Source organism: Nanorana parkeri, unplaced genomic scaffold (assembly GCF_000935625.1).
Source record: "Nanorana parkeri isolate BGI_ZX_2015 unplaced genomic scaffold, ASM93562v1 scaffold556, whole genome shotgun sequence".
Lineage (NCBI taxonomy): Eukaryota > Metazoa > Chordata > Amphibia > Anura > Dicroglossidae > Nanorana > Nanorana parkeri.
The window spans coordinates 967,643-985,008 of NW_017306824.1; the positions used below are offsets into that span (position 1 = coordinate 967,643).

At 41.3% G+C, this 17,366-nt stretch overlaps 1 protein-coding gene across 1 annotated transcript in view; it reads right to left on the reverse strand.

The window, feature by feature from the left end:
* Window positions 1–692: 692 nt before the first annotated feature.
* BAZ2A (bromodomain adjacent to zinc finger domain 2A) overlaps window positions 693–17,366 on the reverse strand; it is a 47,582-nt gene continuing 30,908 nt past the window's right edge. The window contains exons 18-29 of the mRNA XM_018562023.1: window positions 17,088–17,150; window positions 16,854–16,998; window positions 15,974–16,488; window positions 10,558–10,774; window positions 9,957–10,112; window positions 9,673–9,833; window positions 7,769–8,046; window positions 7,515–7,647; window positions 5,307–5,453; window positions 4,177–4,379; window positions 3,289–3,432; window positions 693–1,071 (exon numbers count right to left, since the gene is read on the reverse strand). Of these exons, the coding sequence (XP_018417525.1) occupies window positions 903–1,071; window positions 3,289–3,432; window positions 4,177–4,379; window positions 5,307–5,453; window positions 7,515–7,647; window positions 7,769–8,046; window positions 9,673–9,833; window positions 9,957–10,112; window positions 10,558–10,774; window positions 15,974–16,488; window positions 16,854–16,998; window positions 17,088–17,150 (2,331 nt within the window). The 3' untranslated portion in view covers window positions 693–902. The remainder of the gene's footprint in view (window positions 1,072–3,288; window positions 3,433–4,176; window positions 4,380–5,306; window positions 5,454–7,514; window positions 7,648–7,768; window positions 8,047–9,672; window positions 9,834–9,956; window positions 10,113–10,557; window positions 10,775–15,973; window positions 16,489–16,853; window positions 16,999–17,087; window positions 17,151–17,366) is intronic.

The window sequence follows — 17,366 nt, forward strand, 5'->3', positions numbered from 1 at the left end:
GAGGTAGTGCCAAAGAAGAAAGAGGACAAAATAATGGTTTGTACAACAAACAGTGATAACCAGTGGAAGCAGCACACTGAACAAGACGTGACAGCTGAGGAGTTCAGCCCAGGACATAAAGGGATATTGTTTGTCAGGGCTCCCCCCCCCCAGATTACTGGCCACATAACAATACGCATCTGTAGAGAAGCTATGGAGCAGATACCTCATCTACGGTCCTAAAAAATAATGCACAAATTCACTATTGCTATTAAATACGTCCTGTCGAATTTGAACAATGATCACGGGAAGAGTGTGAGCCAAGTTGTGTGTAAAGTGTTAAATGTTCATGTGACAAATATGTACAAGTAACTAGAATGTATTTCTTTAGGAAAAATGTGCCCATTTGTATGTTTAAATTAGGTATAAATATATGCATCACGCACATTATGTCCGTAGCGTAGAAGGAATGGAAAACATGCACGTTGCAGTTGTATTATGCAAGTTCATTAGGCATGAAACATGTCCTTATACACGCCAATGGACACACCCTAGGCACATCATCAGAAGTGGGATATGTTTGGTCTGATGCAGAGAAATGACTGTGCACACAGCGGAGTGGAGCTGAACACGCTGACCATCTGGTAGGTCAGCCATTCTGAGAACAGGGGGAGGCTAGATTGACATTGAAAAGATCAAAGACATATTTGTTAAGGAACAGAAGGGATTCAGACCCGCTGGATGAACTGGCTTAGACGGAAGGGGATGCTGTATAATGAGAAGTAACCCCTGTGCTGCCAATATTTCCTTCCAAAGTGGAGTGCAGGACCTTGAAAGGTAATAGACGACAAAAGAGCTGAACCCGTTTTCAGTGTTGCAGGGATGCACAAATAACGTCAATTTAAGAACATGGGGACTTCGTCTCAAAGGGAATTGGTTTCACGTTCTTGACTAAACTCCTCCCAGCGGCTTTCATAGAACTTCTTCAGGACCAAGCCAGCCTTCCCGACTTCAGAGTCATCTTCATTAAACAGCTGGCAGTTGCTAAAGACAAGTTTAGCATCTTCTGCAAATTCCTCACAACTGGAATACCTGTCGGACAGAGAAAGGTAAACTCTAAGTGCTAATTCAATCACACCTAATATGTAAGCACAGGCAGATAAATCTACAGATACCCACTTCCACAAGATTTGGGAGGATGTTAATGTGCTGAATTAGCTCCCTAATCCTTATAACTCTCAGGCACTCTGCCACCTACCTACCATAACCATTAGAAGCCTCACTTTTGGGATTCGCACAGGTATCCGGGCTCCAAGTCAATGCTTCTGAAGTCAGTGGCACTCAATATCAATCTCTCGCCTGACCCGTGGTCGCGGCTCAGATACTCCTTCCCTTTTGAATGGTGTTCTGACTTTCTTCAGTACCTAGGTATTAAACTTACACCCTACTTTGCTCAATTGCATTCTGCTAACTACCCCCCACTTTATACAACGCTTAGAGAAGATATGAATATAACTTATCTTGGTTGGATCGCTTACAAGCCGTCAAAATTACCTTATTCCCTAAGATTCTATACTATTTTAGGACATTACCGATACCCATCCAACGAGTTGACCTTCTGAAATTTCAAACATCGATCATTTAATTTATCTGGGGTGACAAGCGCTCTAAAATCTCAAAGGTGACCCCTTTTCAAATTTAAACGGCATGGTGGTCTCTAATCTACTCCTATACTATCGGGCTGCACAGTTGTCACAACTCTCCTCCATCTAGCGTCCTACAGCCCCTCCCGACGAAGCCATCATAGAAACTTGCTAGTCTACAATCTCTTCGATTGATTTATTTCAATGGATGCAGCGAGACCGGTGATCATGGCTCCTACCTTGTCGCACTCAATGGCCTTGTGGGACCGGCTGCGGGGAATTGATAGCTTGGTCTCCTCTCCTACCCCTCTTGCGCCCATGTTTGGTAATGTAAACTTGCAGCCGGGAATGCAGACCAAGGCCTTCCAGTGGGGGCTTGATAAAAGGATTGTATCAGATCGGAGATTTTATTAAATTCCGCAAGCCACTGTCCCTATCATACTGTCAAAATACTTTATAGATGCCATCATCGGAAATGTTTAGATTTAGACAATTACAGCACTTTTTACACTCCCTGCAGATGTTGGGCTTCCCTTGTTGACTCATTATGAACGGTGGTGTTCAGGACAGGCTGGTCAAGGCGGAGGCATTTCCCTCATATATGCCTCGCAGCTAGGATCCTTTACTGAATTGGCCTGCATGGCTGCATGGGAAGCTGAACTAGGGGCAACATTCTCTATTGATGATTGGCAACCATGCTCTGCCCGTTTGACTTGAGGACTGTTAAATGTCTCTCTAATAAAAGCTTTTCTCAATAGTATCTGGGAAGGTCGTGTGAACTGCATTTATCCAAAATATGACTGGGTGGAAGATTTATAGACCCCTAAATGTGTATCTAAGTAGCTAAAATGTAGAATATTACAGCTTACCACTCCTTACATGTGGTGGTTGCATTTGTTACCTTTTGGCTTTTATCCTTTTTACCTTGTGTAATCCTGCCAATAAAACACTGGCCTTTAGGGGGACAATACTCCCTTGCACTGGATATCTGGCAGGATTAACAGGATTATTGTTTTGTACTTACTAAATTAAAGAAAAGTAATTCCGTCACCACTCTCAAGGACCGGATTTCTGAAAAAGCTAGTTGCTACCTATCTCTGACAATCACAGAACACTTATGCAATGAGGAAACTCAGAACTACAATCTGGAGACTTTCTCCAGGTCAATGATATAATTCGAATGGCACAAGTGCTAGCATTTTTAGATGCAGAGGTCAGAATTGACAGCCTGCACATATGCCTCAGCACTCCTTTGTTTGTGTGCCAACACATTTTGTCTTTTACTAGAGATAAGCAGATCAATTCACAAATCAGATGAATCAATAAAATGCAGATTTTACTTTGATTGATTCATACAGACTTTTCTAAACTGCAGAGAATCATACACAATACACATCATAAATTAGAACTGTCTGGGTTGCTGAATGTCAGAATTCTCTGTAGATCAGATTCTGAAAAGAATCAGGAGAAAACCCATCTGATCCACGGAGATTCCTATAATCCAAGCACTTTTATGTGAGGATTGTACGATTCCCTTGAGACGGGACAAATCTGCATAAATAAAAATTGTACTTCTTCCCATTTGCAAATTGATTATCTCCTCTCTACACGAGACTCTTAATTCATCCACTACAGGGAAATTTACAGCCAATCCAAAAACACTTACCTTCCATTCAGCAACTTGTTTCGCATGGTAGAAAAGTCCATCGGGTTTTGGATGATCTTTCTGTAGCCAGGAACAAGCCGTGGGTTCACAGGTTCCAGAAAGGGCCATGCATCATCATGCGACTCCATCTCCATTAATATAATTCTGAAACACAAAAACATTCAGCCATAGCTATATGTCCACGCTCTATTTAACTTAAGGGTTTTACACTTGTAGCAAACTAGTACACAGAGTGTAATGCCCGGTCTCCAAGTCATAATAAGGGCTAGTTCACACCAAGCGCAGAGCAGTTACAGAACAGATCAAAACTGTGTCCAATGTATTCCAATTGTATTTTGGGCTCTAGTTCACCCCGGAGCGTTCAGTTCCAGAGCATGTGGAAAACTGCAGCAAGCACTATTTTTTCTGCTCTGGAACGCCGGCTCTCAAAATCCCTGAACAATGCCTGTATCCAATCAGATTGTTCAGGTATTTTAAGAGCCAGCAGGGACGACTAGCAAGATACCGAAGCTTGGTCCAGCGGGAGTTTTCTCCACCCACACAGTTTAACGTAGATGGAGGAATCTGTTGCACTTTTTCCATCTGACCATAGAAAATCTGCATATAATCTATAGGTGTATGGCCAGCTTAAGGCAGGATCTACAATCACCTTTACTCACAGCATGCAGGACCCCACACAGAGGTGCCCCTGGCTTTTTTGCCAGTCTTAGCAGCAGCTGCATCAACTGCAGAAAATCTAGAAGTGTATGGTCAGCATTTATCAAAGCATATACCGTAAACTTCTAAATGCACATTTGATTTCGTAAGGCATTACCAGTCTATGGAATACATGAGGGGCGAAAACCCTCAAAGTTAAAACTTAGAGAACATATAAAATGGGTCACTTACTCGCAGAAGGTTAAATCAGGACTCTGACTTCTTGTGCCGATTCTCCGTTTCTTCACAAGTGAGCTTTCTGCTGGAGACTGCGGTGTGGCAGGCTGTTCTCTTCGTCGTGACTGCTTTATAGGACTGTTATCTTGATAGCGCTGAACACTCTTCTTTATCCGCCGTGAAGAACCACTGGGTTTTAAATACTCGCTTTCACTTTGCTAAAGAAAGAAGTGCAGAGCATATTAACCATCTGGGAATCATTGTTCAAAAGGAACTACAAACAACTCTTTAGGCAGAAGTAATGGACTGCTTGTGAAACAATGCTATTCATTCCAGTACAGTTTTAAAATTTCACCGGGAATCAGCAGCTCTTGTGGGTCCCAGCAGGGGTTCAGATTAAGTGACAGGCGGCATTCAGGAGAACGCATAGGAGTTAAAATGATCAGCTCATGGGCTTCCAATGCTTATTGCTCCATAGAAGTGTGCTGTAGAAGTGAAAGTAAACATTATGCTTCCATACTGTTTACATCGTAAGTGTAGCGATGTCATTGCACTTCCTGTCAGTACAGAAGCGCACTTCCTGCCAGTACAGAAGCGCACTTCCTGTCAGTACAGAAGCTCAGACAGAGCTTCACAGTTAGGAAAATGCTTTTTTTTTCTTCTCTTTACTATTTATTCCCAATGAAAAACAAGGAAATAAACATGTGCATCCAAAGTTGCTACTAAATTAAATCCCCGTATGCCCCCCCCACAAAAAAGCAATATACAATACATTAGGGTAGACAGCAAAAGATACATTGCAGAACCAAGACATTGACGAAATTAAAATAAAAAGTCTCTGGGACACAAGATGAGTTGGGGAGAAAAAAGACTGGAAACAAGTTATTAAAAGGTGCCGGAATGACATGATTGCCCCTTAGTGGCTTTGCAGTTTCTGACAGAGGTACGTGCTGGAACCCCTGACAGTCAGTGACAGCTGCAGTCCAGCACCAAGCACATGATGTGAGCAATAAGAGAAATATAAATGTTTGATATCACAATGAACTAAATGAGTGCAGCTAAGCTAAAGCGATCTGAGGACCACAAAATGAAAAGCATCACCATATTCATATACTGTTATATGCAGTCTGCTAAAGCACACTTACCTGAGCCACACAGTTAGGACAAAACCAATCCCCTTCTGGAATCTCTGCCATTTGAGGCCGGTGGCAATAAGTGTGACAGCCACGGTCACAGCTGTCACAAAGCAGCAAACTCTCATCGTTGTCTCCCTTCCGACAATATATGCAAGTCTGTAACCGTAGGAACACACGGTTAATGTTGTAAGGGTTTGTACTTCTGTCAACCTGGTCCTGAGATTCACACAGCTCGGTGACACATGACATCATTGTATTGCAGGGCTGGAAGACCTGATTTTTTTTTTTTAATCTGCTGCAAACTAGTACTTACAGGTCTTGTCCTCCCCCTAACCTGTGACTGGACAGTGAAAGGAGAAGCACAAGATTGAGAAGTTCATCACTCTGTTATCATGCTCTTCTCCCATCTGTATTTTCCTTTTCAGCACATAAGCACTGCAGCACAACTTATTGACCCGTTGCACTGCTTCTGCCTTTCCCAGTCTGAGCTGTGATGTACAGGGGATAGCAAGAGGCTGGTACCCAGTCACAATCAGGTAATTACTCTGCTTTTTATTTTAGATAGGAATTCATAGGATTTTTTACTCGCCATAAAATCCTGTTCTTTGGAGTGCACTGAGGGACGTTTTTCACCTTTTAATTAAATTGCCACCTACATGAAGACTGGCCACTGGCAAACAAAATAACTGTAGGTCTTCCCAGGGCTCTTTGTAGCCAAGCTTTGTAGCATTGATTATAAAAACAGAGGGATTGGGCCTGTGTTCCTCAATGGACTCCAAGAGAAGGATTTTTAGGCAAATACAAAAATCTCAATTCCTTTCTCATGCATTAAGGAACAAAAGCAGTCTTCAACCTTCAGAAAATCCACAAGCAGTCCACCTGAGGGGGGAGGCAGCACAACAAACTAACCCTAGCAGGCAACTAAGAAAACGGAGAACTATTAGCTGACCTTATGCATGAAGCTGGCATCAGATAAGGCTACATGGTAGAAAGGTTGTGAACAGAATATCAAGTGGCAGCCTTGCAAATCTGAGAACCATTTGCTCAATGCCGAAAAGCACTCTCAGATCTAGTACAGTGAGCCTTGGAAGGAAAAGGTAGAACCCAAACCTGGAGACCATAAGCTTGAATAATAGTATGTCTGAGCCTAGAGATGGTGGAACTTGGAGAAGGTGGAGTCAAATGGGGCTCCTGGACCGGAGCGTTCGAGTTTAAAAGTGTTACTAAACCCTCCATATTTATAAAAACCAAAAAACACCCCACTTATAGCAGCATACCTCAGTTCCTCCATTGCTTGCTATGTGCTTTTCATTTGCAGCCTGCCAGCCTTTATAATATCTCTCCACTCCATTGCTGTCAATCGGTGGTTACGTTTCTTTGTAGGGTCTCCTGGAGCCACCCTTCTGTGTGCGCTCCTGGGAACACTACATCCCGATAGGCTAGCAGCTCATAAGTCCAGCAGTCAAAGCCATGTCCTTCCTCCGCCACAAAAGGCTTTGGTTAGAGTAGATGCTGAGACAGTACTGAATGGTGATGATGTGAAGTGTACAAGGTACGCAGTCTGACTGGACAATCAGGAAAGCGGCACAGAGCAAGCTGGAGGCCGGCAGCGCTAAACAAACCAATTGTAAGTGTTTCTGGATAACACACATTTTATGTCCTATGCTCAACTGGCCAATACAAATGTAATTAGGATAAAGACCATGAGGCTTTAATACTACCTTAAGATAAAGAAAATAATTCTATGCAAAAAGAAAGACCAAAAGATTCCCAAGAGGGAGCTTAGACACTAAGCAAAAAACCGAGCTGCCTCTAGTAGATGAGGTTTGACCACTCCTAGGCTGTACTTTGTTTTTGTGTCCTACTCCTGAAGGTGGTGCCATAATCCAACAGTCAAAGATTCAAGATCTCCACTGTCCTTCAATGAACAGAAGAGAAAAGCTTAAGAAATGCCAGTAGTAAAAAGGGTTATTCTGGGCTGGCATCCTATTTTTTTTTCTCTCCATAACACAAAGATGAAGGACTTCCTGTGTCCCTCAATGGACGAGCTAGAAATTAATTGTAATGGTCTATTAAAATACAGAACTGTTATTTTGTTGTGCCTTTTTTTTTTTTAATCTGTCTGGAGTTTAGCTTGAAATATATATTTCCAGTTCCACTGAACAAAAAAAACTGCGTTTAACAAATAGAATGAGGACCAACAAAGAAAGTACTTACCACTATACTAACTGATCGTTCCCATGCCAGGGACTTCTCCAGCTGCTGCAGGCACAGACATAGCTGAGCAGAACTTCTGCACCGGTCCACTGTCTGTCGCCACAAACGCATGCGAGAAGTAATGCTGTACTGACTAGTTTAACAACAAAAAAAGGGACATATGATGGGTTAGTTTCTGCTCATATACGTCACAGAAAAACTCGAAAAGTAGGTTTAAACATAAAAAGGACTTAAATAAGGAATCATGTCCTTACTTCTCAGTGGTAATCATCGTCTCTGGGTCAGTAGTTACAATCTTCTCATGCTGCACCTCACTCAGTATCCACAGCGGTTCCTTCAGGTATCTTCTCTCAACATTCTGTTCCAGATCTAGAAGCCGTAGCACAGCTATGTCCAATGGATTGTCTGGCTCCCTGTGTAATCGCACCTCTTCTCTCTTCACTTTGGCCAGGATATCATCTGATGCATCCACCTTGTGCTCAAAATACTTCAGATCACTTCGGATTAAGTCTAAGCTCGGAGGACACCAGCCCTAAAAACACAATATTTACAAAGTCAAATATAAGTGTAAAGTCCCTTTCTCGTTAAGTTTACTGAGGGACACAGCATTACCCCTGGAGTATATGCCTTGCCTATGAAAGCCTTGAGATTGAGGCAAAGCATAACCTCAGGGGCAAACTTGCTGCCCATGGGTAGTTGGAAGTGCTTCTCCACTGTGGGCTATATAGCACTAGTCACTTTATTTATCAGTCGGTGTAATTGTGAAAAGAGATTAAGAACAACAAATATTACATAAAGTGCAAACAATATAGTAATAACAAACTAAGATGGTACCTGTGAGCCTTAATTAACTTAAAGTAAAAAAAAAAGTGTGTGAAAACACATTTTTCTTATTTCATTGGTGAAATTCAAAGGGTGTGCAATTCAGGAACATGCTAAACTAACCAAACAAGGATTTATGGCAAGAATAAAATCCTAATTTCTCCTTCATCCATTGAGGGGCAAAGCTCTGAAGAATTGAGATGTAGGGACTTCCAAAAGCAGTCCAAACAGAGGTGCTGGCCCCGTAACAACTAGAAGAAACAGCTCAACTACAAAAGAACTGTCAAACAAATTTACCTTAAACAACCACCTGAAGAACGTTTCTGCCAAAACTTGTTTCATAGAAGGCAGAAAACATCAACTTTAAAAATCTTTGCAAATGCATGAACAGAAAACCATGTTGCAGCTTTACAAATTTGAGCAACTGAAGCCAGATTATCAAAGGCCCAAGAATCACTAATGGGTCTATAGATGAATGAGTAGAAATGGGAACGGGAGGTACCTTATCCTGCAACGCACAAGCTCGAATTACAATCAGATGAATCCACTTAGAAAATAGTGGATCTAGAAGCTGAACAACCTTTCAGTCGGACAAAGCAAAGCTAAAACAATGCCTTCATTTAAATAAAAGGTAAAAAAATCACCATGGTAAAAAAAAAAAAAAAAAAGAAGAGGTTAAAGTACTCACAACCTCCATGGCCCTGGTTTCAACATAAAAAGGAATCCCCAGACAAAACTGGCCTGATCTCAGAAATGGTGGCTGAAATACATACCTCACCAGATAGGCACACAGGACCATTGCAGGAAGGATCTACAGTGTGGTGATTGGAAAAACCTGTGCTCTTTAAATGAATAGATGACCATGGGGAAACCGCAGGACTAATTATCAGTACAGAGACTAGAAATGACCTGCTTCCTGACAACTAGAGAATACTTTAACTTATCCGGCATAAAACTCTCATTTTTGCCAGCTAGCTAGGGAAACCTCCAGGATTTACTATCCTGCATGAATCAACAAGCAGCTCTTGATAGTAGAATCTCACCAAAGAAAGAAAAAACAAACCAATATAAAAAAGGAGAAGGAGACACCAATTGAAACTGGAAGGTGAGGTGGGAGGGGTTATGATCTTAAAGGCAGGCTTTTAAATTTTTGCCTAGTGTGCATTTCACCTGAAGGCAGCAGCATAAGTCTACGTCTAAGAATTCTTCAGAGCTGCGCCCCTCAATGGACGCTGGGGAAATACTAGTTACCATTGCTCGTATTATATCATAAACAGAAATAATATTGTTTTGCAGCCTGTTACAGTGTAAAAAAGTAATGATCGTTGCAACTGACCCTTATCTGAAGATCTGACGACATGATCCTTTGCTCCAGGTCTTCTACCCACTTAAGGACAGACAGATCCGCTTGAAATGACCACTGTTCTACTGACCATTTTTCCAGTGTTTCTTGACTCACAAGGTGACCTTCTGAAGGTTTGAACTCAAAGATTGCATCTTAAAAGGCAGACAAAAACATTGTTTACTAATAGATTACATAAAATTACAGTGTATAAAGTATTTCTTGACCTATGTAGCCTTGTGCATTGGTTTATCAATATTTTACATGAAACCTCTTACCGGAAGATGCCCGAGCACACATTTCCTTGAGGTGCCCGAGATGCTTTGTGAGGTGTTTGTGCAAAGACTTTTCCCGCATTCCACGTGGGTGGAGGGCTTTTATTAAGGCCTCTAGCATAGCTGGATCTTTTATCCACCACCATGCTTGTTTCTTGTCTATATGTGGGGAAAAAAGTTGCAAAGCATTCGTTTTGATGTACAGAATAATAACAGAAATGAATAATTAGCTATATATAACACACACAAAAACACAGCAAACTAGATAAATGAAACCTTTTTGGGTAAAAGATATAGGTGCCAATTCAAGCAGGAGTACAATTATGATTTCTTTTGAAACCCTACTGGCTTAACCCATAGATGCGTGTTTAGTTTAGGGATTTTCCAGCTGCTTCAGTTGGCAAATAGCTGCTCCCTACAAATAATGGGGCCATAAATTCTGACAGGCAGGTAAAGGTTAACACTAGTTCACCTGAAGTCTACTCCCTTTAAATCTCCATAGAACTAAGAGCCTACTTCAAAATAAACCAACCATACTTGGAGGAATGTCACATACATATCCTGAGAAGAGGGAGAATTAGAAGCTGATGCAAGGTAAACTCACCCTCTGGAATGGGCCTTTGTATGAGCTGATTGTAGTACTTCTGCTCTATCTCTGAGAAGAGCTGTCTGGACGGCCTTCCTCTACGTCTCTCTTGTGCGGAGCTTTGTAAACTTGCGGCACTATTTCTTAAAGGCTTGTTACATATATGACAAAGTGCAGAAACAGATGGCAGTGGAGTGCCAACACCAGCAGGCTGCTCTTCAGTCAATCCACTTGCCTGCAGAATATAAACAATGTGTGGTGTTTATGTGTTTAATGGATACGGTTGCTGCAACTACTTTAATACGTAATGGGCTGCAGTTCTCAGAAAGACAACACAGACTAAGGCAATGTAAAGACTCTGCTCATCATGCTAGAATTAGTTATTTACCCTGATTGGTATTTTCATCTTTCACTGGATCATGGCCCAAGCCATTATAACCATGGCAGAGAGCGATAGTTATGGCTTAGTGAACAGTCTATATAATACGAAAACCAAGCCTCATAAGACTCCGGGCCCACATGGTTTTTCTTTTACTCTTACATGTGGGCCCAGAGCCTTATGAGATTTGGTTTTCGTAGAGGCCATCCTATACGAAAATCCTCTATTACAATTTATCTTTCCCAGACAAAGCCCTTCCTTCATGCCTTCAACTCTGTCCTTGGGGGGCATGCGTTTCCAGGCACGCTCATGCCATCATGGTTATCCCAAAGGATGGAAAAGATCTGACCCAGTGCTCCAGCTACCACCCAATTTTGCTACTTTATGTTGATCTAAAACCTTTTAAATTTTGTTTAGCAAAATTGATTGCATGTCTTATCCATATCAAGTAGGGTTTGTCCCTAACAGGCAAGTGAAAAATACAAGGACCCTGGAAGCCATTCATATGGCTCACTATACAGACACCTCACTGTTACCATTTTCAACAGATTGTCAGAACTATTGGGCCAAAAGGAATCGATTTCATAGGCCTAAACATGTCATTTTACAGATGTGTCTATGGGCATACTAGCAGCCATTTTGTCTATGTGCTATAAGGTGAAAATAAGTTCATTCTTTTCTTGTACAGAGACCTTCACAGAGAAATTAGGAATGTTAATATAAACATTCTTCGGATCGTAAATGGTGGGGGTCTCAGACACATATCAGTTAAAGATAGTGCTAGCCTGGGTAGGGCTTGATTGATTACCTTCTTGCCTCCCTACAAGAAATTGGAGTTTCTCTTTGTTCAATGTATTGAAGAAAGGGGCTTATTTAAAAGTTCCTTATGAAACCTTACTATTCATTGCAGTAATAAATATTAACAACAATGTTATTATATTATTATATTATATGTGGCATCTATATACCTACTTAATTGATTTTTAAGTAAAATGTTATACATGTACTTTTATATATCCAAACTATATTCATTATATATTGTTTGAGTGTACCCATTGAAATATATTGGTGTGTATTACTAATAATGGGGTTTTTATATTTTAAGTGCAAAGAATTAGGTGGTACATGCCAATGTATATTCTTTTCTTATATGTATGAAAACTTTTGGGTCTAACCTTAAACTAAGTACCTAATTTTTAAGGAATTTAAGGAGGATTGCTAATGGCTTCTTTTAGATCTTCTCTAAGGTTGTAAATTGAAATTCACGCTGCTTCGTGCCGGTGAGAGTGAATGACGCTCTATCAGGACATTTTCCCCTACTGAATGATACCCGACAGGGTTGTCTGCGGTCTCCTCTTCTTTTCATTATCACATTGGAACCTTTGCTTTGTCATATCAGAGCAAATACAAACATTAGAAGATGGAGGCTACGTCGGGATGAGCATAAGGTGGCGGGCTTTGCAGACGACATGCTGTTTTTTGTGATGCACCCAATCTCCTCTCTTCCAAACCTTCTGTCCAAAATTAATTGTTCTAGTGGCTTGTCCAATTTCAGGATCAATCTATAGAAGTCTGAAACCTTAAACCGGCAATGTCCCTGTGTCGGTTTTAGAAGCTGTTTTCCCACATTTTACATTCCAGTGGGCAAAGGATCAGATTAAACATCTAGGGATCTACCTTTGCTCTTAGGAGGGTTTACGCAGCTAATTTCCTGCCTTTTCTCACAAAACTCTGACAGGATCTGCAATGTTGGTCATCTATTCTTTCACTTGGTTTGGCTGAAACAGTACTAAATTAATCTACTACCAATATTGTTATATATTCTCCAAACTTTACCAGTTTGCATCCCTGAGTCTTTCTTGAGGCAGGCGTGAAGAGAGTTTTGTCGATTCCTGTGGGCCCACAAGTGTCATAGACTCAATCATATGTTGATGCTCCAACCCTCTAAAAATACCACAAAGCAGTACATATCGCCAGAACTAGTGTAAACATGGTTCTTAAAAAAACGTTGGATCCAGATGGTACAATCAAATCACTATTATTCTTTTATGAATCCTCCCTTGTACTGGGGAAGATCTGCTGAACACATTCATAATCCCCCTCTTGTGGGGTCCACTCTGGCTGTAGTCCAGTCAGCAAGGCAATTTGTTTTGTCATCCCAATTACCTTCCCTCATGACTCCTAATGTTGTGATCCCCACTTTAACTAGGGGATCCAGTGACAAAGCACTGGAATATTTACCACAAACTGGAAAGCTCCCTCTTCGAAGCTTCTATTACGAAGAGGACTTTAAATCTTTATCGGAAATCCAGGTCGTGTTTGCTCCCCCCTCACCCTTGTGGAAGGTGTTACATCTGCAACATTTCTTCTCCCACTTCTTGGGTAGGCCTTCCTCAGAGGTTCCTCTGACTTTAAGAAAGCCTGTGCTGATCTCTCTCACATCAGACATGGCTTGGCTTATTTATATAGCCTGCTTTCCAACTCTCCAGATCACTTTCCCCCCTCTATATTGCAAACTAGGACAGAGACCCAGGGAAGTCTTTTTCAGTGCCTCAAAAAGAGGGGATAATGCTAATGACTCACAAAACCTCAATTTTGAGTAATATTTAAAGGGTCTGGCTTTAAAAATCTCCATGCACCTGTAAAGGGTAGACATAGCTCTTATTCTCCTAATGACTGGAGTGAATCTGGGGAATAACCTGGCGGCTGTACTCCATCTCTCCACTAAACATTAGAAAAAAAACAAAAATCCCTCTCCTGCTATACTTGCTTAATGCAGCTAAAGCCTGCATTCCTCTCTACTTTCAGCAGACCTCTCATTACATAAGCGTATGCCTTTCCAAAGTGAACGAAAGTACGAATATGGAAAAGCCTAACCCCTAACCCCCCTCCCCTGTTTTTCTTCTTTTTACTTTTCCCCTTACTCTTACTTTTTTTGTCTTTTTCTGCTTCATGCTTCTCTTTACTTTGTCTTTTCATTTGGTGTAGCAATTGTTCATGAGACCCAACATAAACTTTTGGGATATGGAATGGACCCTTTTACACTCATGTACTCTTTTGCTTGCATTTATACCAAGTGATGTGGGATTGGGAGTTCAAGTAGACATAATTGTGTCAGGATCATTTGTGGGTTTTCATGAAATGTTAAATTTAGCCAGTCAAACATGACCTTATGCTTTGTGTTCTATAATTCTATTTACCTTTGTATTTTTTATATGTGAAACTTGGGGGGGAAAAAATAAATAAAAAGGATAGACTCTACCACTTGCGAGCAAACTGCTCCAGTAACTGTGCGCAAACCGGTAATGCACAGCCCCGTGCCTGAAGGTCACATTCCACAGCCCCACAATTGTCTATTCCAGCGGTGTCTAGGTGTAACCTCCAAAGCAGTTGTTAAAGATATGCTGAGCTGAACAGCTGCTATATAGAGAACAGCTCAAGCAGCAATGTGAAAATCTTGATTAAAGTCACAGAAATAAAATAAAGTGGTATAAGAAGAATCTTGACTAAAGTCACCAAAATACCACAATTATAGAAGGCTAGCAAAAAAACAAACAGAAAAAACTGGGGGTTATGCAAGAGCTGGCTTCAAACCTTTTCTGTTTATCAGCGTTCACAATTTAACAATGGCATCTAGTGGCTGGCCTATGAACCACTCTTTAACTGACAGAGAAAGTCTAAAGTATATTCATTTATACTTACTTGCCCCCCTCGGCACAGCCCCTTGTGCAGCCCCCTCCTGCCAAAGTTGACTAGCTAGCTTTAGTATCACACTAACAAGATCAGATGTGGAAACCATACAAAATGCCACGTGGGTGGAGCGGAGAGGCTGAAAAAGACTTTGTCCACTCAAGTCTCAGTACACCCAGAGCAAACTGTACATTCACAGTATGCTATATTACCAACAACAGAATATAGAAGTGTGCAAGGCCAGTTAACAAACATGGTGCAAATAACATAATGCTATACGGTATACTATATATTACTAGGGATGCACCAAAATGAAATTTGTTTTTATTACTTTTTTACTTTACCGCTGGAGGCTTCTAAACAGACCACTGATATTTCCCTTTTAAAATATAAAAAGATTGAGGACACAAAGTCCTAGACCTTTTTTTCTGCAGCCCCTGTTATGAATGAACAGGAAGCCTCTTTCCTGAGTGCTCCTGTCCATTCATAAATTGTGGAGTTTGTATCAATTACTATGTCCACAATCGTGAATTAACAGGAAGTGATGTAAAGCACTTCATGTTCATTAATAACTGGGGAAACAGTAAGCATACTATGTCCTCAGTTATTTATAAACACTCAGTGATCAGTTCTGATCGCTAAGTGCTTGTACTCTACTCTGCATCCTGACTCCTCTGCCTGTCACAGGAGTCCGAGCAGGGCGCAAGGAGAGCTCGGCCTCCTGTGACAGCCAACAGCTTCTCTCCTCCCCGCTGGGTACTGGTCTGTGTCCCCTCCGATCTCTGCTGCCTCTGCAAACACAGGTGGGGCAGAGCTGCTGGGATCAGAGGGGACACGGACCGACGTCCAATGGGTAGGAGAGAAGCTAGGGATGCACTGAATTTTCAGCTGCATTTTGGCCGTTTTGGTACTATCAGCATTTTGCCCATAGTACCATTATCGGCCGAAATTGCATTTCATCCCTAATATATAGAAATCTGTTACAGACAGTTAGCAGCATAATGTGTAGGTGGCAGTGTGCCACCCTGAAAGCCCCGCCACCCTAGGCTTTGGGGTATGTTGGCTAAGCAGACCTTGTGCTAGGTTAATGATGTGGATGCTGAAGAAAACAATAGCTGAAGACTACTAAAAGCAAATGGGAGAAAAATGCAAAAAGGTTGCGCAACTATGCTAATAATCCCTACAACAACAGTCTACCAGTTGCCAATTAACTAAAAGTCTTCGCATGTACTGCTCATAGCACAGAATTGTACACTTACTCAGTGGACAAAAGAGCACAGGTTTTTATGGCCTGTTCCAGGTTAAGTGCTACACCTGCTGTACAAGTGAGCATACAACACACACAAACACACCGAGACAACTCACCTGTACTGGTGGCGTAGCTGCGGCAGGGGAGGGTGGGGGAAGGAGGCGGTTTGTTTGACAATTCTTCTTCTGAGCAGAATCAGTGCAATGAGTCCTAGGAAGCAAATTATACAACTTGTTCTCTTTCTCATCTGTGTCTGTGGCTCCAGGGCATGGTCCAATTTCAAAAGCAGATGCTGTATCACTACGAGGAGGACTGTTCTCAGGTGTCAGCACAGTACTGTTCATGATAGCATTTTGACACTGGCTAAGCCATGAAAGTACAGTTGCCTGGCCTGTGTCCTGCGGTCGTTCAGAAATAAGGGTGCTTGCTGGTAAAAGGCCATTTATGGGGACTTCCTGAGATCCAGTGCACTGACAGAATTTACAATGTTCTGAATCAGCTCTTGGGTTCCTTGGACGACCACGGGAGCGAGTAACAGTAAAGTAGCTTTTATCGTCTGTTCCTTCTACCACCTCAGTCTTCAAAAAAGCAAATTCTGGTAACTCAGTCTGTGGAGGATCCAGTGTTTGACCTAAAAATGATCATTGTTCCATCAGTCAGGTCGAAACATTACACTTGACCATGCAAATGCATGGAAGCTTAAGAAAATCGACTCAAAAAAAATGCATGTAAAGTGAAAAAAAAAAAAAAGAAAGAAATCTTTAAAGTCTCTAAAAGCTGGTAGCATGTGATCTACACCATCTAAGCTGGAAAGTTTTTTTTATTTTTATAGCAGGAAACAGGTACTTTTTTAACCTCAAAAATAATGTGATTTGGCAAAGGTGAAATGTGCCATTTTGATGCATGTGAACTTTAATAGTACGTTCATTTAAAATTAAGAAGAATGGAATTAAATTAAGTTACTACAATAACAATGCACAATACGTCAGAACATACCAGGGCTTTCGGAGTAACCTTCTACAAAGATGCCCCCTATGTGTGGCAGCATCCAATAGAACCTGCGGTATCGATCCTGCCCCAGCGTTGTGCATCGAAGCCTTTGAGCGCAACCAATTATTTTCTTTCGCAAAAACAACTGGCGCTGTAAACAAATTATAAAGATTTTCAAAAAATTAAAAAAGAATAACTAGCAGATAATTACCTTCACTTTCTAATCTGCATGAACATTACCTTAGTAAGTTTCTCTATTTGCCTTTCAAGATCCAGACTGCTTGCATTTGCGGAAAACTCCTCCTGCAATTTAAAGACATGATCAGATACGGATTAACTGATTGAATCGTGCTTAACTGATTGAAACCTCCCTATGTTACTAGTAGTGTGACTTTTTCAAAGTGCAAAGGGTTAGGTTACTGTGAATAGACACCAAAATTATGATGCGGAAAATAGATCTGTAGTGAAAGAAAACATGAAGGTGGCAATTGCAGAGTTCTATAGAAAATGACTGGTTGT